The sequence below is a fragment of the Stegostoma tigrinum genome, chromosome 7, assembly GCF_030684315.1.
Source record: "Stegostoma tigrinum isolate sSteTig4 chromosome 7, sSteTig4.hap1, whole genome shotgun sequence".
Lineage (NCBI taxonomy): Eukaryota > Metazoa > Chordata > Chondrichthyes > Orectolobiformes > Stegostomatidae > Stegostoma > Stegostoma tigrinum.
Genome location: NC_081360.1, coordinates 74,088,609 through 74,114,090, shown reverse-complemented (window position 1 = coordinate 74,114,090; position 25,482 = coordinate 74,088,609). Strand labels below are relative to the sequence as shown.

The 25,482-nt window shown below is 42.3% G+C and overlaps 1 protein-coding gene across 4 annotated transcripts in view; it reads right to left on the bottom strand.

Annotated features, from left to right (window-relative positions):
* The window catches only part of thsd7ba (thrombospondin, type I, domain containing 7Ba), a 922,022-nt gene that overhangs the window by 257,446 nt on the left and 639,094 nt on the right, over nt 1-25,482 (bottom strand). For all 4 annotated transcript variants that reach the window (XM_048535033.2, XM_048535035.2, XM_048535034.2 and 1 more), the window contains 2 exons: nt 22,269-22,523; nt 17,939-18,117 (listed from right to left, as the gene is read on the bottom strand). In XM_048535033.2, the coding sequence (XP_048390990.1) occupies nt 17,939-18,117; nt 22,269-22,523 (434 nt within the window). The remainder of the gene's footprint in view (nt 1-17,938; nt 18,118-22,268; nt 22,524-25,482) is intronic.

The following is a 25,482-nucleotide window of genomic DNA, read 5'->3' as shown; positions in this document are numbered from 1 at the left end:
AGTTTCCCTTTGACTCCTCATTGACTTTAGTTTCACAATCATTCCTTGGTGTCATATTCAGTCAAATGTTGCCTTTGCCTTGATGACAATTATGTTTAGCTCTCATAGCATCATACAGCATGGAAACAGACCCTTCAATCCACCTGAACATAATTCCAAACTAAACCAGTCCCGCCTGCCTGCTCCTGGCCCATATCTCTTCAAACCTTTCCTTTTCATGAACTTATTCCATGCTTTTTAAACATTGTGATCATACCCAAATCTACCACTTCCTCTGTGTAAAAAGAATGCCTCATGTCTTTTTTTTAATCTCTCTCCTCTCACTAAAAAATGTGCATCCTTGTCTGGATATCTCCCATCTTAGGGAAAAGACAACTACCATTAACTCTATCTATACCTCTTATTACTTTAAAAACTTCTATTACGTCGCTTCTTAACTTCATATGCTCCCATTTTAAAAAAAAATTCCTAGCCTAGATAGCCTTTCTTTATAACTCAAATTTCATATCTGGCAACATTGTGATAAATCTACCCTGAACCTTCTCCAGCTTGACAATATCTTTCCTACAATTGGGTGACCAGAAATGGACACATTATTCCAGAAGAGGCCTTACCAATGTCCTATAGAATGTCAACATGACTTCCCAACTTCTATGCTCAAATGACTGAGCAATGAAAGCAAGTGTGCTAAACACCTTTTTACCCATCCTGTCCATATGTGATGCAAACTACATCGAATTATATACCCGCACCCCTAGGTCTCTCTGTTCTACAACACTACTCAAGGCCTTATCATTAATTGTATAAGCACTACTCTTGTTTGCTGTATCAAAATGTAATAACTTCCATTTATCCAGTATGAACTCCATCTGCCATTTTCAGCCCATTGGCCCAGTTGATCAAGATCCCTCTTTAATCTTGAAAACCTTCTTCATTGTCTACTGTGTCACTAATTTTGGTGTCATCTGCAAACTTACTAACCATGTCTTCTATAATGTCATCCAAATCATTTATACAAATAACAAGCAAAAGAGGCACGAGAACCGATCTCTGCTGAACAACAAAAGAACTGCAGATGCTGTAAATCAGGAACAAAAGCAGAAGTTGCTGGAAAAGCTCAGTGGATCTGGCAGCTTCTGTGAAGAGAAATTAGTGTTAAAATTTCGGGTCTGCGGACATTTCCTCATACCTGGCCTCCAGTCCAAAAAGCAACCCTCTACTTCTGGAATTCATTCTTATATCCTTGTCTGATTTCAGATTTCGATGAGATCTAGCTCAAAGTGGTTCTTGAGAAACTTAAATTGAATACTGATGAGGTAGATGATGGGTAATATATAAGTAACTAATATGGAAAATATTCAATCAGTTATTAACAAGATTCTCAGAATACATTATCCCTATAAAGCAATCCTCTAAGTTTATACCAACTCCTCCTTTAACCAACAGCACCACTTTAATGTATTAACAAAATATATCTATACTAAGTTACCAGATCTAAATATAACTAACACTTGTTTTTCTTAGTTAAATGTATCAGAAGGCAACATTTTATTGATTATGTCTGTGAAGCACATTTATATTCATTTCTGTAGTAACTGTAATAAGGACCTCATAGATTATAAGTTTTCTGTTTAGGGCTGTTAATTTGGTCCAGTCAGGGAGCCCCGACTGACAGATATAAACAGGAGTGTTCTGTTCACTCTGAGAACTGGCTCTGAGGGAGCTGGATCAGTTTCAAGGATTCTCCATGTATAAACATAGGGTAATATGATGAAGGGACACAAGCATCTGTGAAGTTATCTCGATTTCCATATTAAGCGTTATGAATTCACATCTATACGCAATTTAGCCCTACCACATTAACAAACTTGATAGAATTGGGTGAAATGTAACAGAAGCCACTGTTAATATTATTTCATTATACCTGATAGGGATGTTCCTAATGAATATTAGTTGTATCACTGCTGAATGATCATGCTTTATGAAGATGTCATTTTGTCCAACAGTAACTAATGTTACGCAACTGCAAAGGGGATCTTGAGAAGCCTCACAACTGGAAACAGCAAAAAGTAACCGATAACTTTCTAATTTGCAAATGTAAATAACAAATGATACATTCTCTTTGAAATAAGGCAGCTCTCATTCCCTCAATTACTTAATATTCAGATTTAATATGCAAGACTTATAGGAATAAAAATCCATCTGGTGCCGTTTCCTCTCTCAGTATAAGCAGTGGGCTGATGGCATTTATCTAAACTGAGGAGAGCAAAGATGGCATTAAATTGAATGTTGTTCCCAACTCAATACCTTTGGTGATCTTGACCCTCACATTGCCGGATCCCCAGTTAGGTATGGAGGGAGAAAATGATTGCATTGTGGGACTTGCTTATGGCCAGCAGACGCTATTTGAAGAGTTAGCATGAGCTTTCCTCTTATTCTTGGCTCTGTAGATTTTTTTTTGAAACATATATAATGTAACAAGTTTTCAGTCAGACCTCGTTTCAAAATTTGTTCTCAGAGGAGGTATAATCCAAGTGTATTCAGACCCCCATTAGCTTATGTATTTTTCTTTCAGCCTGATACCCCAAGCACCTGAAAATCAGCCAAGCCCAACAAGGCATCGTCAGTTTCTCAGTCATCCATCGGATTCAGAACTCAGCTCTGGAAAATTGTCACTGCATCAATTTCTATTATTCCATCAATTCTATATGAACTGACTGTAGGTGGTCAACTCTATGACAGCAGAAAGCATGTCTTATACAGCACCATATCAAAGAGGTTTTAGACGTATTTACATTTAAATTCAACTGAGAGCCAGATATTGAACTTTCAGATTGCAGTTAATCACAATGTGTCAACTGCTCAATCTCACAGAAATATTCTGTGCAACTGAAAGCATGTTTCTGAATGTTTCCAAAAATGGGAACTATAGTAGTTATGAACAAGAAGCAGATTATGAGTGTTCTGGCATTCATGAAAAATGCATGGTGATTTTGGTCACATTGATGTTAAAAAAAGGTATTTGTTACACAGCTAGCATACTGTCACAAAGATAACAAAGTGTGGAGCTGGATGAACACAGCAGGCTAAGCAGCATCTTAGGAGCACAAAAGCTGACGTTTTGGACCTAGACCCCTCATCAGAAAAAATACTGTCACCTTGTGTTGCTGCCCAGTGAACCCAGACCTCCAGCTCCTCTACATCTGCTGATAGTGTACAACTTAATCTTCTTCCTTTATGAGCAGTCTCTATGATATGCTGAATTAAATATAATGCAGCAAATGATCACAATCAGGGCACCTCAGCTTGTAATGCAGTGCTACTCCAGATTTACCAAGGCACCAGGGTCCCTTCAGGAAACAATGGTCTGCTTTGCTAGAATCCTGGTGACACTAAAGCATAATAATATTAGTGTTCAGCAGAGATCCTAAGAAACCATATCAGATCATCATCTATTGCTTCCCGAAGGATCTCAAGCCTGCCTTTTTGCTACAACTGCCTACCTTACCAGGAATAATGGTAAGTTCCTGGAGAATGAATCTTATAATATATTGGAAACTCACAGCACAAAGTGAAGATAATTTTCTCTCCGGGAGGGCAGCAATGCTTAGTTCTACATCTTTGCTCTTGGATGACAAACCTGTAAGTTCTTCATCCTGCTTGTGCAAATTCTTCCTGGAATTAGTATCCTGTACATTTTCATGTAGATTATCAGGGCCTCTTTTTCGTTAATAACAATGTCAGGAATCTTGTCCCTTTCATAACAGTGACATAGCCCCTTTCCCTTTTCGGTGTCTACTAGCCAATGTTTATGGTTGCTGAACATTATAATCTGAAATATTTTCTGTTAATGAAGCTGATGGGCTTTCTGGAAGGGAAATCGAACATGACTGGTCAGTTGTTGATAATAACTTGCACATGAAGATATTAGGCCAGTATGTTCAAATTGACAAGATAACAAAGTGTGGAGCTAGATGAACACAGCAGGCCAAGCAGCATCTCAGGAGCACAAAAGCTGACATTTCAGGCCTAGACCCTTCATCAGACAGGGGGATGGGGAGAGGGAACTGAAATAAATAGGGAGAGAGGGGGAGGCGGACTGAAGATGGAGAGAAAAGAAGATAAGTAGACAGGAGAGTATAGGTGACGAGGTAGGGAGGGGATAGTCAGTCCAGGGAAGACGGACAGGTCAAGGAGGTGGGATGAGGTGGTAGGTAGGAAATGGAGGTGCGGCTTGAGGTGGGAGGAAGGGATGGGTGAGAGGAAGAACAGGTTAGAGAAGCGGAGACAGGCTGGGCTGGTTTTGGGATGCAGTGGGGGGAGGGGTCGAGCTGGGTTGTTTCTGTGGTGCAGTGGGGGGAGTGGAAGAACTGGGCTGGTTGTGGGATGCAGTGGGCAAAGGGGAGATTTTGAAGCTTGTGAAGTCCACATTGATACCATTGGGCTGCAGGGTTCCCAAGTGGAATATGAGTTGCTGTTCTTGCAACCTTCGGGTGGCATCATTGTGGCACTGCAGGAGACCCATGATGGACATGTCGTCTGAGCAATGGGAGTGGGAGTTAAAATGGTTCACGACTGGGAGGTGCAGTTGTTTGTTGCAAACCGAGCGGAGGTGTTCTGCAAAGTGGTCCCCAAGCCTCCGCTTGGTTTCCCCGATGTAGAGGAAGCCACACTGGGTACAACGGATACAATATACCACATTGGCAGATGTGCAGGTGAACGTCTGCTTGATATGGAAAAACTGTTCTTCCTCTCACCCATCCCTTCCTCCCACCTCAAGCCGCACCTCCATTTCCTACCTACCACGTCATCCCACCTCCTTGACCTGTCCGTCTTCCCTGGACTAACCTATCCCCTCCCTACCTCCTCACCTATACTCTCCTCTCTACCTATATTCTTTTCTCTCCATCTTCGGCCCACCTCCCCCTCTCTCCCTATTTATTCCAGTTCCCTCTCTCCATCTCCCTCTCTGATGAAGGGTCTAGGCCTGAAACGTCAGTTTTTGTGCTCCTGAGATGCTGCTTGGCCTGCTGTGTTCATCTAGCTCCACACTTTGTTATCTTGGATTCTACAGCATCTGCAGTTCCCATTATCACGGTTGAAATTGGCAGCCCTGTCACAATATTGAAAAACGTGTGTACAAAAGGTTAAGACCTGATCAGCTCAAATAATGTCTTGGTCACTAATGCATTGACATGCAAATTTAGACCCAGTTACTGCTTTCACAAATACGAGGTTGTCTCTGGTGGAAGTACCTTCCAGGATGTGAAAATAATTATAATCTCCTGAGAGATGTGCAGACTTTTTCCATACTGCTAGATATTCAGGTTGAGAAAGGAGCTTGAAATGGAACGACAAGTGATGCTTATGGTAGATGCCAGTTAATGGCATTTGATTGCTATGCCCTCGTGAATTTCCTCTCCAAATGTTCTATTTTTTCCTCTACATTTACAATGTAGGTCAGAATCTTCACATTTAACATGATCAATTCAATGGTGAATGTTTCGAGCTACAAAGCTATATATCTGCAGAGAACAACACAAACTTCAGATGAAATAACATGCATTAAAGAATTCCTAATGAATATTTTGCAGTGAGATTATCATGGTTACAATATTTCTTTAAATTGACAAGCATTCTGAAGTAACAATTAACGAATACTTCACACAGTACGCTATTTTTAATAGCTGCCAACAGACAGTGACAAAGGAAGATTGGATGTCTGTCTTGGCAGCAGCATTTAAACTTTATTGGCATATGAGGATAACACGTGTTCAGCTGTTACCAGGTATTGAGCTCAGTCCCAGAGGTGTTGTTAAGTAGTGTGAATTTGGTACAGTGCTACATCTTTTTCTTTTACAAATTTACCTGAAAAGTCATTAATAGGAGGGGGATCTATATCTGTTCAGCACACAGATTCCTTTCATACTTTCTTATTGTATCTCCACTGCAATATGGATTTGTTGGCATTCTTTTGTCCCCACAGTTGAAGTAGCAGAAAGGTAAGTACATCTGCAACTTAAATTAGAACTGACACATGTCTCCCTGCCTGTAAATCAAACTCCTTCATATGTCATGAAGTTATATATTCAAAATTGTGTTTGAGCTGGCAGCTGTAAAAGGTTTTCATTGAAAAGGTCAATATTTCTAGACTGGCCTGTGAGGAAGATGGTTTTTGTTTTCTCAAGGTGACTAAAACATGCAGTTTTAATCGTTGTAAATTGGCCAGGGCACCAGAAACATTTCAGCATTGGTAAAATGCAAACAGTGCCATAAGCCAAACTGGTTGATTTCATAAGCATTAAAGGTGAAGAGAAGGGAATGTTCACCCTTCGAACTTGACACATTGGACTATAACAACAGATGATTATGCAGGAAGCAGTGATATAAGATATCAATTTCATTAACAAAAGCAGAAATTAATGAAAAAACTCAGCAGGTCTGACAGCATCCTTAGGCAGAAACAGAGTTAACATTTCATGTCAAGTGACGCTTCCTCAGAACTGATTGTAGCTCAGAAAAGTTTGGTGTGCGTGCTGAAGATAGGGTGGACTGAGCAGGGAAGGAGTTAATGATAGGGAGAGATGAAGCCCAGAGAGAGAATCACATTTGAGACGACAAAGGAGTGGATAATGGTCAGCCTGGGGGCATCAATCGCTGATAATGGAGACCATGAACACTAACAATGGTTTCGTTGTGCTGGCAATCCACGTGATGACATGGACTGGTGTATAGGGTTTGGGAAAAGGACATAAAAGAAGGCACTCAGACCCTAAAATTATTGAGCTCAAAATAGAGCCCTGAAGGCTACAGGATCCCCAATCAGAAAGTGATGTGTTTTCTTCCTGGAATGGGCCCACTGGAGGTGGTGGAAATGGTAGCTACTAATCCTTTGGTTGTGGATTCTGGTTGGTGGTAAGTGAGCAACAGGGAGATCCTATCACTGTTGTGAGAGGGAAGAGAAGGGGTAAGGGCAGAAGTACAAAAGAAGGGTTGGCCATACTGGGAGTCCTATCAACCACGGCTCTTGGGAATCCTTGGTTGAGGAAGAAGATGGATATTTTGGATGGAGATAGTGGGAACTGCAGATGCTGATGAAGGGTCTAGGCCCGAAACGTCAGCTTTTGTGCTCCCGAGATACTGCTTGGCCTGCTGTGTTCATCCAGCCTCACATTTTATTATCTTGGATATTTTGGATGTCCCCCTTGTACAACAGAGATAGAGAAATTGGGAGAATGGTATGGAGCCTTTACAGGAAGCAGGGTGTGAAGATACGTAATCCAGGTTACAGGGAGTGTCAGTGGGTTAATACGCAATATTAGTGCCCAGCCTATCCCCAGAAACAGGATGAGAGATGCAAAGGAAGGAGTGACAAAAGTCAGAGATGGACAAGGTGAAGCCATGAGCAGGGTGGAAATTAGAAGCAAAAGTGATATTTTTTTTCCAATTCCAGATAAGAGAGGGAAACAACACTGACAATGTCATCAATATAATGGAGAAAGAGTTGTGGGATGGGACCCAGACAGGACTGAAACAAGGAATATTCTCCACATCATACAGAGGACAGGCATAACTGGGGCCCATGCAGGTACCCTGGCCACCCCTTTGACCTGAAGAAACCGATTGGAGCTAAAGGAGAAGTTGCTAAAAGTGAGGACAATCTCGGTCATGTGAAGGAAAAGATGGAGATGGTTCAGGCCTTTTTTTTGTCCAGGAAGAATCAGTGAGCTTTGAATCCACCCTCATGGCAGATGGGTGTGTTAAGGGATTGCACATACATGGTGAAGTGGATGCAGCTGGAGCCTACTGGAAAGGGTGCAAGTAATGTGTACAAAATGTTACTGAGATTGAAGGGTTTGATTTATAAGGAAGAGAGGATGGATAGCATGGGACTTGGCTCCCTGGAGCATAAGAGGCTGAGGGGTGATTTTGTAGAAGTTTATAACATCATAAGGGGCATATGTAAGGTGACAAGTGAAGGTCTTTTCCCCAGGGCTGGGGAGTCCAAAACTAGAGGTTTAAAATGAGAGGGGAAAGATTTAAAAGGGGCCTGCGGGACAATTTTTTGACACAAGAAGCTGGTACATGCATGAAACAAGCTGCCAGAGGAGCTGGTAGAGGCAAGTACAATTACAACATCGAAAAGATATTTGGACAGGTACGTGGATAGGAAAGCGGGATATGGACCAAATGCAGGAAAATAGGACTAGCTCAGTTTAGGAGAACTTGTCAGCCAGGAGGAGTTGGGTCAGTTTCCATGCTGTATGTCTTTTGAAAAAATTATTCATTTTGTGGGATGGGGATGTCTCTGTTTGTCTAGCATTTATTTCCCATCATAATTGTCTTGAGAAGGTCATTGTGAGTTGCCTGAGAACACAAGGGCCATTAGCAGGAGTAGGCCATCTGGCCTTTCGTGCCTTATAGACAGTAGACAATAGACAATAAGTGCTGGAGTAGGCCATTCAGCCCTTCGAGCCAGCACCACCATTCATTATGATCATGGCTGATCATCCACAATCAGCCTTCATGAACCACTGCAGTCCTCCTGCTGTAGGTTGACGCACAATGCCGTCAGGGGGAGAATTTCAGGGTTTTGTCCCAATGACAGTGAAGGAATGGCGACATATTTCCAAATTGGGATGGTGAGTGGTTTGGAGGTTGTGGTATTTCCATATACCTATTGCCCTGTCCTTCGAGATGGAAGGGATTGTGGGTTTGGAATGTGCTGTCTGAGCATCTTTGGTGGATTTCTGCAGTGCCTCTTATAGACAGTGCACACAGGTGCTACTGATCTCAGTGGTGGAGGGAGTGAATGCTTGTGGATGTGATACCAATCAAGCGGGTTGCTTTGTCCTGGATGGTGTCAAGCTTCTTGAGTGTTGTTGGGGCTGCACTCATCCAGGCAAGTGGAGAATATTCCATCACACTCCTGACTTTTGCCTCGTAGATGGTGGACAGGCTTTGGGGAGTCAGGAGGTGAGTTACTCGCCACAGTATTCCGATCTTCTGGCCTGCTCTTGTAGCCACTGTGTTTGTGTGTGATTCCAGTTGAATTTCTGATCAATGATAACTCCCAGGACATTGGCAGTGGGGCATTCAGTGATGGTAACACTTTTAAATGTCAAGGGGTGATGGTTAGATTGTCTCTTGTTGATGATGGTCATAGCCTGGCATTTGTGTGGTGCAAATGTTACTTGCCACTTGTCAGCCCAAGCCTGGGTATTGTCTAGATCTTGTTGCATTTGGAAATGGACTGCTTCAGTGTCTGAGGAATTGTGAACGGTGCTGTACATTGTGCAAACATTGTGAACATCCCACTTCTGACCTTATCATGGAGACAAAGTCAATGACGAAGCAGCTGAAGATGATTGGGCCGAGGACACTACCCTGATGAACTCCTGAAGAGATGCCCTGTCGCTGAGATGATTGACCTCCAACAACCACAACCGTCTTCCTATGTGTCAGGTATGACTCCAGCCAAGAACAAAGAACAAAGAACAAAGAAACCTACAGCACAGGAACAGGTCCTTCAGCCCTCCAAGCCTGCGCCGATCAAGATCCTCTGTCTAACCTGTCATCTATTTTCTAACAGTTTGTGTCCATTTGCTCCCTGCCCATCCATGTACCTGTCCAAATAAGTCTTAAAAGACGCTAACGTGTCTGCGTCCACCACCTCTGCTGGCAACGTGTTCCAGGCACCCACCACCCTCTGTGTAAAGAACTTTCCACACATATCTCCCTTAAACTTTCCTCCTCTCACTTTGAACTCATGACCCCTCGTAATTGAGTCCCCCACTCTGGGAAAAAGCTTTTTGCTATCCACCCTGTCTATACCCCTCATGATTTTGTAGACCTCAACCAGGTCGCCCCTCAATCTCCGTCTTTCTAATGAAAATAATCCTAATCTACTCAACCGCTCTTCATAGCTAGCACCCTCCATACCAGGCAACATCCTGGTGAACCTCCTCTGCACCCTCTCTAAAGCATCCACATCTTTTTGGTAATGTGGTGACCAGAACTGCACACAGTACTCCAAATGTGGCCGAACCAAAGTCCTATACAACTGCAACATGACCTGCCAACTCCTGTACTCAATACCCCGCCCAATGAAGGAAAGCATGCCATAAGCCTTTTTGACCACCCTATTGACCTGCGTTGTCACCTTCAGGGAACAATGGACCTGAACACCCAGATCTCTCTGTTCATTAATTTTCCCTAGGACTTTTCCATTCACTGTATAGTTCACCCTTGAATTTGATCTTCCAAAATGCATCACCTCGCATTTGCCCCGATTGAACTCCATCTGCCATTTATCTGTCCAACTCTCCAGTCTATCTATATTCTGCTGTAATCTCTGACAGTCCCCTTCACTATCAGCTACTCCACCAATCTTAGTGACATTAGCAAACTTGCTGATCAGACCACCTATACCTTCCTCCAAATCATTTACAGATATCACAAACAACAGTGGTCCCAGCACAGATCCCTGTGGAACACTACTGGTCACAGGTTTCCAATTTGAAAAACTCCCTCCTACTACTACCCTCTGTCTCCTGTTGCCTAGCCAGTTTTTTATCCATCTAGCTAGCACACCCTGGGCCCCATGTGACTTCACTTTCTCCATCAGCCGGCCATGGGGAACCTTATCAAACGCCTTACTGAAGCCCATGTATATGACATCTAAAGCCTTTCCTTCATTAATCAACTTTGTCACGTCCTCAAAGAATTCTATTAAGTTGGTAAGACATGACCTTCCCTGCACAAAACCATGTTGCCTATCACTGATAAGGCCATTTTCTTCCAAATGGTAATGGATCCAATCCCTTTGTATCTTCTGCAGTAGCTTCCCTACCACTGATGTCAGGCTCACCGGTCGATAATTGCCTGGATTATCCTTGTTACCCTTCTTAAACAAGGGGACAACATTAGCAAGTCTCCAGTCCTCTGGGACCTCACCCGTGTCTAAGGACGCTGCAAAGATATCTGTTAGGGCCCCGGCTATTTCCTCTCTCGCTTCCCTCAGTAACCTGGGATAGATCCCATCCAGACCTGGGGACTTGTCCACCTTAATGTCTTTTAGGATACCTGACACTTCCTCCTTCCTTATATCAACTTGCCCTAGAGTAAGCAAACATCTATTGCTAACCTCAACATCTGTCATGTCCCTCTCCTTGGTGAATACCGATGCAAAGTACTCATTAAGAATGTCACCCATTTTCTCTGAATCAGCTCATAACTTTCCTTCTTTGTCTTTAAGTGGGCCAATCCTTTCTCTAGTTACCCTCTTGCTCTTTATATATGAATAAAAGGCTTTGGGATTTTCCTTAACCATGTTTGCCAGCAATATCTCATGTCTTCTCTTAGCCCTCTTCATCCTTTTTTCAGATTCGCTCTACATTCCCGATATTCTTGCAAAGCTTCGTCTGTCTTCAGTCGCCTAGACCTCATGTATGCTTCCTTTTTTTTCTTGGCTAGTCTCACAATTTCACCTGTCATCCATGGTTCCCTAACCTTGCCTTTTCTATTCCTCATTTTCAAAGGAAAATGCCTCTCCTGCACGCTAATCAACCTCTCCTTAAAAGCCTCCCACATATCCAATGTGGATTTACCTTCAAACAGTTTCTCCCAATCTGCATTCCTCAGATCCTGCCGAATCTTGGTATAGTCGGCCTTCCCCCAGTTGAGTACTCTTCCTTTAGGACCACTTCTATCCTTGTCCATGAGTATTGTAAAACTTACGGAATTGTGGTCGCTATTTCCAAAGTAGTCCCCTACTGTAATATCAACCACCTGGCTGGGTTCATACCCCAGCACCAGGTCCAGTATGGCCCCTTCCCAGTTAGACTACATACATACTGCTCTAGAAAACCCTCCTGGACACACCTTACAAATTCTGCTCCATCTTGACCCCTAACACTAAGTGAATCCCAGTCAATGTTGGGAAAATTAAAATCTCCCATCACCACCACCCTGTTTCTCCTACACCTTTCCATTATCTGTTTACATATTTGTACCTCTATCTCACGCTCGCTGTTGGGAGACCTGTAGTACAGCCCCAACATTGTTACTGAATCCTTCCTATTTCTGAGTTCTACCCAGATTGCCTCACTGCTTGAGTCCTCCATGGGGCCCTCCTTCAGTGAGGCTGTGATATCGTCTTTGACCATTACTGCAACTCCTCCACCCCTTCTACCTCCCTCTCTATCCCGCCTGAAGCATCGATATCCTGAGACAACTAGTTGTCAATCATGCCCTTCCCTTAACCAAGTCTCAGTAATCGCAGTAACATCATACTTCCAGGTACCGATCCAGGCCCTAAGTTCATCTGCCTTATCTACTACACATCTCGCATTAAAAAAAATGCGCCTCAGGCCACTTGTCCCTTTGTGTTCATCATCTGCTCCCCGACTACTATTCCCTTTAGTCACACTGACTCCATTATCTAGTTCCCTACAGGCTTTCGTTTCTACCTCTTTTCTGTCCAATATTTGGTTCCCATCCCCCTGCCACATTAGTTTAAACCCTCCCCGACAGCATTAGCAAAAGCACCCCCAAGGACATTGGTTCCAGTCCAGTTCAGGTGTAAACCGTCCAATTTGTAATAGTCCCACCTTCCCCAGAACCGGTTCCAATGTCCCAAACATCTGAACCCCTCCTTCCTACACTATCTCTCAAGCCACGCATTCATCCAAGCTATCCTTTCATTCCTGCACTGACTAGCACGTGGCACTGGTTACAAACCTGAGATTATGACCTTTTGAGGTCCTACTTTTTAACTTGGCTTCTAACTCCCTAAATTTTCCTTGTAGGACCTCATCCCGTTTTCTGCCTATATCATTGGTACCTATATGCACCACGACAACAGGCTGTTCATCCTCCCCCTTCAGAATGTTCTGCAGCCGATCGGAGACATCCCTGACCCGTGCACCTGGGAGGCAACATACCATTCGGGAGTCTCGTTTTCGACCGCAGAACCACCTATCTACTCCCGTTACAATTGAATCCCCAATGGCTATATCACTTCAACTCTTTTTCCCGCCCTTCTGTACAGCAGAACCAGCCACCCATGAACCTGGCTACTGCTGCCTTCCTCTGGTGAGCCATCTCTCCCAACAGTATTCAAAATGGAATACCTGTTTTGGAGGGAGATGACCGCAGGGGACATCTGCACTGCCTTCCTACTCTTCCTCTGCCTTTTGGTCACCCATTCGCTATCTCCCTCAGCAATCCTAATCTGCAGTGTGACCAGTGCTAAACGTCCTATCCACGACCCCTTCAGCATCGCGTATGCTCCAAAGTGAGTCCATCCGCAGCTCCAGAGCCGTCATGCGGTCTAACAAGAGCTGCAGCTAGACACACCTCCTGCGTGTGAAGGAGTCAGGGACATCAGCCCTGTCCCTGAGCTCCCACATTGAGCAAGAGGAGCACAACACGGGTGTGAGATCTCCTGACATTATTAAACTGAACTTAGATAAATGAAAAAGGAACCAAAAGGTTTTTGGCAATCACACAATATATATAAAGAAACGTGAAATAGAAAAAGCCTTACCTTATCTACACACCACCGAGTCTTTTTTTTTGGTTAGAGGAGGAGGGCGGGTGGGAGACACTACACGTGTAGTGTCTTGGGTTCAGCCGCTGCCCAAATAAATGAAGACCGCTCCCGCTCGAGGTAAGCTTTTTAAAGTGGTAAAAAAGACGTTAACTTCCCGGCAGCCTCCTAATGCTCTCTCTGTCTGGCTCTCTCGCTCTCCTCGCGAAAATGAAGGACAGCGGACAGTTTTCCCCCGATATCCATTGCTTCCAGTTTTTCTAGGGATCGGCAGTGCCACACTTGGTCAAATGCGGCCTTGATGTCAAGGGCTGTTACTCTCACCTCACCTCACCTCTGACATTCAGATCTTTTGTCCTTTTTCATACTGAGGCTGTAATGAGGTAAGGAGCCGAGTGGCCCTGGCAGAACCTAAACTGTGTGTCACTGAGCAGGTTATTGCTGAGCAGGTGCTGCTTGATAGCGCTGTTAATGACACCTTCCATCACTGTATTGAAGATCGACAGTAGACTGATGGTGCCATAATTGGCCGGGTTGGATTTGTCCTGCTTTTTAAGTACAGGACATGCTTGGGTAATTTTCCACATTGTCAGGTCAATGCCAGTGTTGTAACTGTACTGGAAGAGCTTGGCCAGGGGATTGGTAAGTTCCGGAGCACAAGTCTTCCGTACTATTGATGGAATATTGTCAGGGCTTGTAGCCTTTGCGGTATCTAGTGTCTCCAGCGGTTTCTTGATATCTCGTGGAGTGAATCGAATTGGATGAAGACTGGTATCTGTAATGCTGGGAATCACTGGAGAAGGCCGAGATGGATCATCCACTCAGCACTTCTGGCTGAAGATTGCTGGGAAAGTTCAGCCTTATCGTTTGCACTGATGTGCTAGGCTCTTCTATCAATGAGGATGGGGATATTTGTGGAGCTTCTGCTCCAAAGAGTTGTTTAATCATCCACCACCATTCATGACTGGATGTGGCAGGACTGCAGAGCTTAGATAATGATATCCATTTTAAACCTACTGACTCCCACAACCACCTGGAATATTCCTCCTTTCATCCACCTTCCTGTAAAAATGCCATCCCCTATTCCCAATTCCAACGCCTCCTCCACATCTGCTCCCAAGATGAGGCATTCCACTCCTGAACATCCCTGATATCCTCTTTTTTCAAAAACCACAACTTCCCCTCCACAGTGATCAAAAATGCCCTCGACCGTGTCTCCCGCATTTCCCACAACTCATCCCTCACACCCACTATTTGCAATGATAACCAAAACAGAATCCCTCTCATCCTCACGTACCACCCAACCAACCTCCAAATCCAACGCATCATCCTCCAACATTTACGCAATCTACAATCCGACCCTACCACCAAAGACATTTTTCCCTCCCCACCTTCGTGTGCTTTCCGGAGGGACCACACTCTCTGTGACTCCCTTGTCCGCTCCACACTCCCCTCCAGCCCCACCACCCCCGGCACTTTTCCCTGCAACTGGAGCAAGTGCTACACCTGCCCCTACACCTCCCGCCTCACCTCCATCCCAGGCCCGAGGAAGACTTTTCACATCAAACAGACGTTCACCTGCACATCTGTCAATGTGATATACCGTATCCGCTGTTCCCGTTGTGGCCTCCTCTACATCAGGGGAACGAAACGGAGGCTTGGAGACCGTTTTGCAGAACACCTATGCTCTGTTCACAACAAACAACTACCCCTCCCAGTCGTGAACCATTTCAATTCCCCCCCAACTCCTCGGATGACATGTCCATCCTGGGCCTCCTGCATTGCCACAGTGATGCCACCTGAAAGATGCAAGAACAGCATCTCATATTTCGCTTGGGAACCCTGCAGCCCAATGGTATCAATGTGGATTTCACAAGCTTCAAAATCACCCCTCCCCCGACCACATGCCAAAACCAACCCAGCTTGTCCCCGCCTCCCTAACTATTCCTCCCACCTCAAGCCCACTCCCATCCCCTACCCACTATCCTCATCCCACCCCCAACCTGTCCGTCTTCCCTGGACTGACCTGTCCCCCCTCTAACACCCCACCTACATTCACCCTCACTGGCTCTAACCCTGCCTCTTTGAACCGTCTGTCTCCCCTCACACTATCTTCTCCTTTATCCATCTTCTATCGGCCTCCCCCTGTCTCCCTATTTCTTTCAGAATCCCCTTCCCCTCCCCCATTTCTGAAGAAGGGTCTCGACCCGAAACGTCAAGCTTTCCTGCTCCTCTGAAGCTGCTTGGCCTGCTTCACACCATGTTATCTCAGATTCTCCAGCATCAGCAGTTCCTACTATCTCTTAGCTATGATCTGTTGGTTTTTGGATCACTTCACTCAGTCTATCACTTGCTGCTTAATGTTGTTTGCCATGTAAGTAGTCCTATTTGGTGGCTTCACCAGGCTGGCAACTCTGTGGCTCTAACTGGAAATTCTGAATCCCAGAATCCAATTCTACCAATTGTTTTATACTTAATAAAACAAAAATTATTCACTTTTCATCTCATTTTAAGCATGTGATACTTCTCTTATCCCTTATATATTTATGCTGTTGGTCTTATTTAAAATTGCAAAACATAAAGAAGTAATAAAATGCTTTAAATTGTTTGAAAGCCCGAAGCTTAAATGAACTTTCCATCTAAAATACAGATCAAGGCAAGTGTTACTATTATTGAGTTAGTGACTGATACGCTTTTAACAAAGTATAAAACACACACAAATATGTCCATACACAGCATGATAGTGATATAATATCTACTGATGCCTTCAACTGGTCTTGTTACCTCAGTTTGCCTATTTATTTGTTGGAGGTCCTGAATTAGGCCCATTTAATATTCAGGGATTTTTAATCCTCTGGGCAATATAAGGGCAGTGAGCTCTTTAATGTTAATTACCATTGAAACATGTCCAAGTTTCTTTACAGTACATAAAAGTTAAGAAATTTATGATTAGTATGCATTGTTCTCTACATCTAAACTGCAAAATTATTTTTAAAAGACATACAAAATCACTGGAAAACTCAGTGGAGATATTAGACAACAAAGTTGACTTTTTAGCATTTTGGTAAAGCAGACAATAATTGGTACAAGAGATAATGGGAAGTGCAGATGCTGGAGAATTCCAAGATAATAAAATGTGAGGCTGAATGAACACAGCAGGCCAAGCAGCATCTCAGGAGCACAAAAGCTGACATTTCGGGCCTAGACCCTTCATCAGAAAGGATCAAGGGTCTAGGCCCAAAACGTCAGCTTTTGTGCTCCTGAGATGCTACTTGGCCTGCTGTGTTCATCCAGCCTCACATTTTATTATCCAATAATTGGTACAACATTGATAATTCACTTGATTCCGATCAGATTTGTCAACTGTGCTTAATTGCTTTAATTTGTTTAATTTACAGAAGTGGGATAGACACAGAGGCAATTTTCCTTCTTTCCTTATGAAATGCCCGCATTAAAATGAAAAGGCCATACCTTTCCTCTTCATTATTTTTCACCAGCTATGAGGTGACCACTACTGATGTGTGGCTCAAGACTTTTCTTCCTCATTTACAGAGCACAGTGTCTCTGGGCAGGTCTGTGATTATGCCCGACATTTTTTTTTAAATCTCCCAAACTCTCGTGTGCCATTTCCAAAGAACAAAAATGTGCACTTTCGTGTCAGATAAAGATGTGAAATTCAAAGAAGTTAATATAGGTTTCAGGAACCCAAAGTTCAGGTCACCTTGCATGTCTCTTGATTATTTAACTCACATAGATCCTCTCAAAACAACATATGCCTATTACCAATCTGGTCTTGGAGACTGAGAAGCGCTCTGTCTTAATGACAAACCCCTGTTCTGGCCAAGCTTGTTTCCAAGTCTATTCTTAGCAAAAAAAAAGTCACTGCTTTGCTCAGCCAATTCCCCACAGCAACTATGGGTAATTAATTTTATTGGATTCAATTAAGCTGTTAGCGAAGTGACCCTCATACAAGACATAAAAGTGATAGAAGGCTGTTGTGTGCTAGATTGCCTTTTGGCAATGTGCTCTTCTACCAAAGTACTATTTATTTTCTTTTGGCTGAATAGTCAAATGAATAGAAATAAGATGCAATGGAATTAAAAGGGTGGACTCAAAAAGTAAGCACAAATAAATAGAGGTGCAGCTATCTGATTATGGTGCACTCAAAGCATATGGTATTTATGAATGGCTACACTTTTTCAGTTTGGTTTTGGAAGGATCAAATGTAAGTAATTACACTAAAATCTGGAAGCTAGATATTGCAAGAGAAATTTAGCAGTTCAAGTTCATGTATTACATAAAGAACAAGTGAAGCACTTGCCAATAATACACTAATCGTCAATGCCACACTTAATAATTCATTGCTAGTTATTTAGTATATCTCACCTGATTCTTCACATCGAGTTTAAGGCATGGGCGGCCACCATTATATGACTTTTCCCGCAGCCACTTGGATCTGATCTGAATTCCACTTCCACAGGATTTGCTACACATTGACCAGTTTGACCATTCACTTAACTTGCAGTCGGATGGACATGGCAAATTGCACGTCTCTTCAATATACCCTAATTTGAATTACGAAAAGAAAAAATATAATTTAGTGCTTAATGCTGTAAGGCTAAATATTCTACAAGCTTCGTTCATGTTTCAAAGCAACTCACATATCAGATTATAGAGTTGAAGCATTATTTTCTGGATTCCTGCTACCACAGAAATCAATATTACTTTAAAAATGCAATTTTAAGGCTAATTAATCTGTTTTGTTTGTGAGTCAGATATAGTCACATCAATTGGACCAACACAAAATTAACATTCTTCATATTATTTCTACTGAATACTAAATCAGCTACTATATTGACAGGGAATAAAATTAGTAGATTATAAAATTAATAAATTAGATTGAAAAAGATCAACTCAGTTTTTAATTCTAAATGAGCATTGAAATTCAATTTAGTGATGAAATAGACCTTGAAAACAACGATGATTATAAGGTTAAATCATGAGTATAGTTTGCGTAAGACTGGGTTTATATATAGGACATTAAACAATCTAACTTTGGTGTTTAAGATGATCAAATGGATTGATGGTATAAATAGAAAGAAGTCTCTTTACATGGGCAAGCCCAGATCAATTTCAGCTAGGCTGCTCAGGGAAATGCCAGAAACTGCTTTTTGTAGAATTCTCTCTCCCATAAAATTATTGAGGCTGTGGCAGCTGAAAATTTCAAAATTGAGATGGATAGATTTTTATTAGATTAGGGCATTAAGGAATATGGACACAAGGCAGGTAGATAAATAAAATTTAAATCAGTCATGATCAAACTGAATGGCGAAAAAGACGCAAGGTTTTGAATGGCTACAGAGATAATGGGAACTGCAGATGCTGGAGAATTCCAAGATAATAAAATGTGAGGCTGGATGAACACAGCAGGCCAAGCAGCATCTCAGGAGCACAAAAGCTGACGTTTCGGGCCTAGACCCGCCTCTAATGAAGGGTCTATGTCCGAAACGTCAGCTTTTGTGCTCCTGAGATGCTGCTTGGCCTGCTGTGTTCATCCAGCCTCACATTTTATTATCTTTGAATGGCTACTTCTGTTTTGATTTCCTTAAATTCAGGAATACATTTCAACAATTTGCTGAATGATGTCTACAATAATACTTTGGTTTCTCTCTTTTACTGAACTGATGAGAATTTTTCACATTTTCACATAAACTTTGTCTAATTAGTCAGCAATGGAATGATGTGTGAGAGAGAATGCTAGGATACTGACACAATGCCTATGAAGGAAATATGTTGATTGCTTAGTTCAAATTGGTGAGTAACTTGCAGATAAACATGGATCTGATGCTCTGTCTATGATATTTCTCTCTTAAAAAATAGCTATTTGGTCCACCATGGTTGCCCCATGCTGGAGCAACTCAAAACTAACCAACTGCCCCAATTTAATGCTATTAACATGCTGTGTGGCTTTTTTTGTGTGTTAGCCCATGTAACTTCTACCACAGAGTTGAGTTTCTGATGAGTGAAATGTCTTTAAATTTATTAACAATACAAACTATTTCCATGACTACAATATCACAGACTTACACACACAGTCTGGGTTCTGTGTTTGCTGATGATGCAGTACATTACATACACAGAGTGAAAGTCAGAAATCAAACAACATCTGGCAAAGAAGCAGTACTCTGGAAGCTTGCGATTTCAAATAAACCTGTTGGACAATAACCTGGTGTCATATGACTTAGCACTTTGTCCAGCTCAGTGCAACACTGGCACCTCCACATCATAAACAGCGCTGACTGACGAAAGATACAACACTGACTCCATTGTATAAAAAAGAGTGACTGAATGTGTGATGGGTGACTTTACACCAGAACATCACATGTTGTGATTACATGTAACTGCCTTAATGGTACAGGCTGACCTAGATTAGAATCTGTGCCATGGTACAACATACCCCTTTCTCCTCTAAAGTATGGGAAGCATTTTTTCCAATAAACATGAGTTTATATTTGGATATGTTGACAGAACATATTCAGATAACATCTTGGTAAACATTTGACATGACAAGATCTGATCCCTTATTCTGTTATTGCAACTTGGAAGTGTAACTTTATTTTGTGCTGTGCAGGTTGCCATTGCAGATGAATGTGTATTATTTGTCATAGATGTGTGGTTGTTGTCTGGCATGATATCTTCAGTAAATACATTGTCATCTTTTGTAGCAAGTGATTGATAATATCCAGTTCAGAATGTCATCTTTCTCTCTGCAGGACTTGACCAGTGCCCGATGGAAAATCATATCGTCGAATGACCTGGGCTGAATGGAATAAATAGCATATTTTCATGAACTCATATGATTGCATAAAAATTTCAAAGGATTAAGCTTTTTGTGAGCATAATTGGGGATAAATGTCTGCACTTGCATTATTTTCTCCCTTTATTTGAACAATGCATTATACACAGGTGTGGTGAGACTGTGAGAGGAAGAACTATGGAGAACTGTCTCCCAAGCATAAGAGCTGCCACTGAGGGGAAAATATTGTCTAGGGAAGGTACATTTAACATAGTTATCTGAAAATATTGGCAAGTTGTTTTATATTGAGTGATCATTAACTTTACAGAATGAACAGTGCATTCTATGAGACCATTTGACTGATGGTAGAGAGGAGAAGGGATAATATGATAAATGCTACTGCCCATGTCTTTGAAGAGTACACAAATGAACTGTCAAACATGCATAGGCACAATTGGTTGGGATGCACTAGACATTATTAATATAGTAATCAGTATGTCAATAAAAGTTGATTTAATGGTATCTCTAAAGCGTGACCTTATATATGGAAGTTGTCAGTCATAATTTTGCAGCACGGAATCTCGTGGAAGGACAGTTGCTCTCGAGTGTTGATGTTGAAAAAAATTAGCTTTTTTCACGCACTTGATTAGTTGAGTAATTTATTTATGAAATGTTACAGCAATATCAAGTCAAGCATTAATCCCTTGTTTCTTTTCTTGTTGCACCCTACTGACCAGTATATACGTCATATATACATGGTTTAACATGTCTAATGTACAGCTTGTGGAATTCTTTTGTTTGCCTTTAAAGATTATGTCCTTAGAGAGTCCTCATTGCTCTCTGAATGACCTGAAAGAATGAACTAGACAGGGAAGTTGTTCCCTATACGTTCAAGACACCCTTTGATGATGAACTTCATTACAGTTGATTATCATCTGATGTGGTTTGCTGAAGCTGCTGTTTGCTTGACTGTGACCAAAATGTATGAAATTGATGTCAAGACTATGCTCCTGAGATGCTGCTTGGCTTGCTGTGTTCATCCAGCCTCACATTTTATAATCTTGGAATTCTCCAGCATCTGCAGTTCCCATTATCTCTGTCAAGACTATCTTCCTGTTTGGATTAGATAATGTCCACTTATAGCTCCTAAGCATATATTGTCGTACAATTTGGAAATTAACTAAGAGCATTGGAGTTGGTCACTGGGAGCATGGTTGTACTGGACTTCTACATCATACCCTTGAATAATCACATATTGGCATTGTAGTCACGGGGGTGCAGAGATTTTCGACAGATTACTTCTAACAATTGCAATCAGTAGGAATAATGAAGTGCTTCCTAAACAGATGCATATGTTGTATCTGAAAACTGAAAACTAGGCTGAGTTTTGCAGCATTGGAATAGTTAGCCTGAGTCATCAAAAGAACCTGATAACCAAATGAAATAGGCTTAGAGTTCTGTAGTTGACTTGTTCTAAGACCTTTTTGAGATGCATCTACTGCAAAGTGTTGAGTATGATAGGGTCATAACATCAAACACTCTTACTGGATGATAGAATGTTGTTGACAAAAATAAACATGCTTTTGATCTTTCTGTTATATTATGGTGTGCTTTTGAGGAAAGGGTGTTGAAGAAGAGTGCCTTCTCATAACATCATGTCATTATCTTAAACCTGCTGTTTCTCCAGCACTTTCTGTTTGTTTTTCCAGAAATACTTGCTATTGGTACTCTGTTGCAGGAAAGTAAAATAAGTATTCGTTTTATTTACACTCAGAGCCCTTTCCTTGATGGAAACAACAATTAAAATGTTCAGTGTAAAAAAGTAAATAAATTGCAATATTTCCCAAATTATGGCCTTTAAAAACAAAATAATGCCACACCACTGTAATATTAGTCAAACTTGTAATAACTGTGACATACCAGAATTGCTACAAAGCCAAGGATTCACCAACTTCTTATCTTGGTCATAGCAGGCTATGGCTCGATAATGTACACCCTGCCCACAGTCTTTGACATCTCCTTGTTCCTTCATGCCAAGTTGCAGTGTCACCTTGTTTTCAGGAAGAATACAATCTGACCAATTCCCTTGTGGTTGGCTGAAATATTTGTCACATGGACAAGGCTTGGTCTCAACTAGTGGCTCCTTGAAGCACTTCTCTTTCTTCTTGCTTTTTCCTAGTTGGACAGAATAAAAACTTTATAATTTTTACTTATTCTACAATTCCTCATTTTAAAGATGCTATATGATCATAATTTCAGAATACCCATGCAAAGTATTTAAACATATCTTTTTTTCATTCCTGCCATTAATTCTCATCAAAATATATACATCAATCATCAATTCTACAGGTGGATGGCATAACTCCAGACATATGCTGAAATTCTAAATATAGAAATGACCCATTATTACCCTCTTATACCATTTTAACTATTTATTTTCCTACAATCTCAATATGCACCATTAACAGTTGAGTCACATTCAAACTCAGTTATTAATTGAAAGACTTATTACACAATATTTGGCTTTTTAAAGAAAACACTTCTACTTTACCAGAATTCAACAAAGCAAGTTATCCTGACCGAACAACATGAGCAGTATTTTCCACTGCGAGGTGAAAAGAATAATTGCATGCACAATGTGTTAATCAGACAACTGTCAAAACATCTGATTCTCCTCTTTGAGATAAACATTCACAAGATAGCAAGGTTATTAAGCTTTCTCAAGCTTACTTGAGGAAGGATGTACTGGTACTGAAGGGGGTGTAGACGAGGTTCACTAGGTTGACTCTGAAGTTGAGAGGGTTGGCTTATGAGGAGAGACTCAGTAGATTGGAATTATATTCATTGGAATTCAGAAGATTGAGGGGGCATCTTATAGAAACATATAACACTATGAAGGGAATAGATAAGATAGAAGTACAGAGGATGTTTCCACTGGCAGGTGAAACTAGGACAAGCAGGCATAGCCTCAAGATTAGAGGGAGTAGATTTAGGACTGAATTAAGAAGGAACTTCTTCACCCAGACCGTTGTTAATCTATGGAATTCCTTGCCCAGTGAAGTAGTTGAAGCTACTTCAGTAAACGTTTTTAATGCTAAGGTAGATTTTTTTTTAAAAAATGAAGGAATTAAGGGATACAGTGAGAATGCGGGTAAGTGGATCTGAGTCCACGAAAAGATCAGCCATGATCTGATTGAATGGTAGAGCAGGCTCGAAGGGCCAATTGGCCTACTCCTGCTCCTAGTTCTTATGTTCTTACATTGATACCATGGCATGGTGAGAAGCCACAATACCTAAATTTGTACCTCAATAGCTACTCCAATTACTGGAATTAATTTCTCTTCCCTAATTAACTTCTGCTCAATTGAGATACTCGGTTTCAGAAACTTTATTGCATAAACCAAACAAGGAACTGGGGTTAATAAAATGTGAGGCTAGATGAACACAGCAGGCCCAGCAGCATCTCAGGAGCACAAAAGCTGACGTTTCGGACCTAGAACCTTCATCAGAGAGGGGTTGGGGTGAGGGCTCTGGAATAAATAGAGAGAAAGGGGGAGGCAGACTAAAGATGGAGAGAAAAGAAGATAGGTGGAGAGGAGAGTGTAGGTGGGGAGATAGGGGGGGGATAGGTCAGTCCAGGGAAGACGGACAGGTCAAGGAGGTGGGATGAGGTTAGTAGATAGGAGATGGAGGTGTGGCTTGGGGTGGGAGGAAGTGATGGGTGAGAGGAAGAACAGGTTAGGGAGGCAGAGACAGGTTGGACTGGTTTTGGGATGCAGTGGGTGGAGGGGAAGAGCTGGGCTGGTTGTGTGGTGCAGTGGGGGGAGGGGACGAACTGGGCTGGTTTTGGGATGCGGTGGGGGAAGGGGACATTTTGAAGCTGGTGAAGTCCACATTGATACCATCTGGGCTGCATTTATGTCCAGCCTGAACAGTCAAATGGTTGATCATTCTTTGCATCCTCCAGAGGTTCCCAGCATCACAAGATACCAGTTCGCAATAAACAACTGCACCTCCCAGTCGCAAACCATTTCCACTCCCCCTCCCATTCTTAAGATGACATGTCCAACATGGGCCTCCTGCAGTGCCACAATGATGCCACCCGAAGGTTGCAGGAACAGCAACTCATATTCCGCTTGGGAACCCTGCAGCCCAATGGTATCAATGTGGATTTCACCAGCTTCAAAATCTCCCCTTCCCCCACCGCATCCCTAAACCAGCCCAGTTCGTCCCCTCCCCCACTGCACCACACAACCAGCCCAGCTCTTCCCCTCCCCCCACTGCATCCCAAAACCAGTCCAACCTGTCTCTGCCTCCCTAATCTGTTCTTCCTCTCACCCATCCCTTCCTCCCACCCCAAGCCACACCTCCATCTCCTACCTACTAACCTCATCCCACCTCCTTGACCTGCCCGTCTTCCCTGGACTGACCTATCCCCTCCCTACCTCCCCACCTATACTCTCTCCACCTATCTTCTTTTCTCTCCATCTTCGGTCCGCCTCCCCCGCCCTCCCTATTTATTCCAGAACCCCCACCCCATTCCCCTCTCTGATGAAGGTTCTAGGCCCGAAACGTCAGCTTTTGTGCTCCTGAGATGCTGCTGGGCCTGCTGTGTTCATCCAGCCTCACATTTTATTATCTTGGATTCTCCAGCATCTGCAGTTCCCATTATCAAGGAACTGGGGACTTTGGTCCTTGGAAAAGATAAATTGCATTTGGCACATTTATTTGAGTCTTTCTGATGACAGTAGAGGACACTTCAAAAAGAAAGGGGAACCAGCAAATGTGATATACCAGATTTCCAAAAGGCATTTGAGGAATTAATAAAAATAGATGAAAAAAACGTTCCCAGAAAGGAAGAAGAGAGTAAGGGATAAATTATGCACTTTCATGTTGGCAGTCTGAATGTATTGGAGTGCCACAGGATCGGTATTGGATTCTCAGGTATTTACAAGCTACATGATGAAGAGACTGAGATTATGTGGGAATGTAAACTGAAATGTGGATATGAAGAGTCTGCAAAAGGATATAGGTTCAATGAGCAGGAAAGTGCTGACAGGTGGAACATAACAAATGGAATTGTGCAGGTCTTCGCCATTGTGGTAAAAATAGATAAAAACAAGTGTGTTTTAAA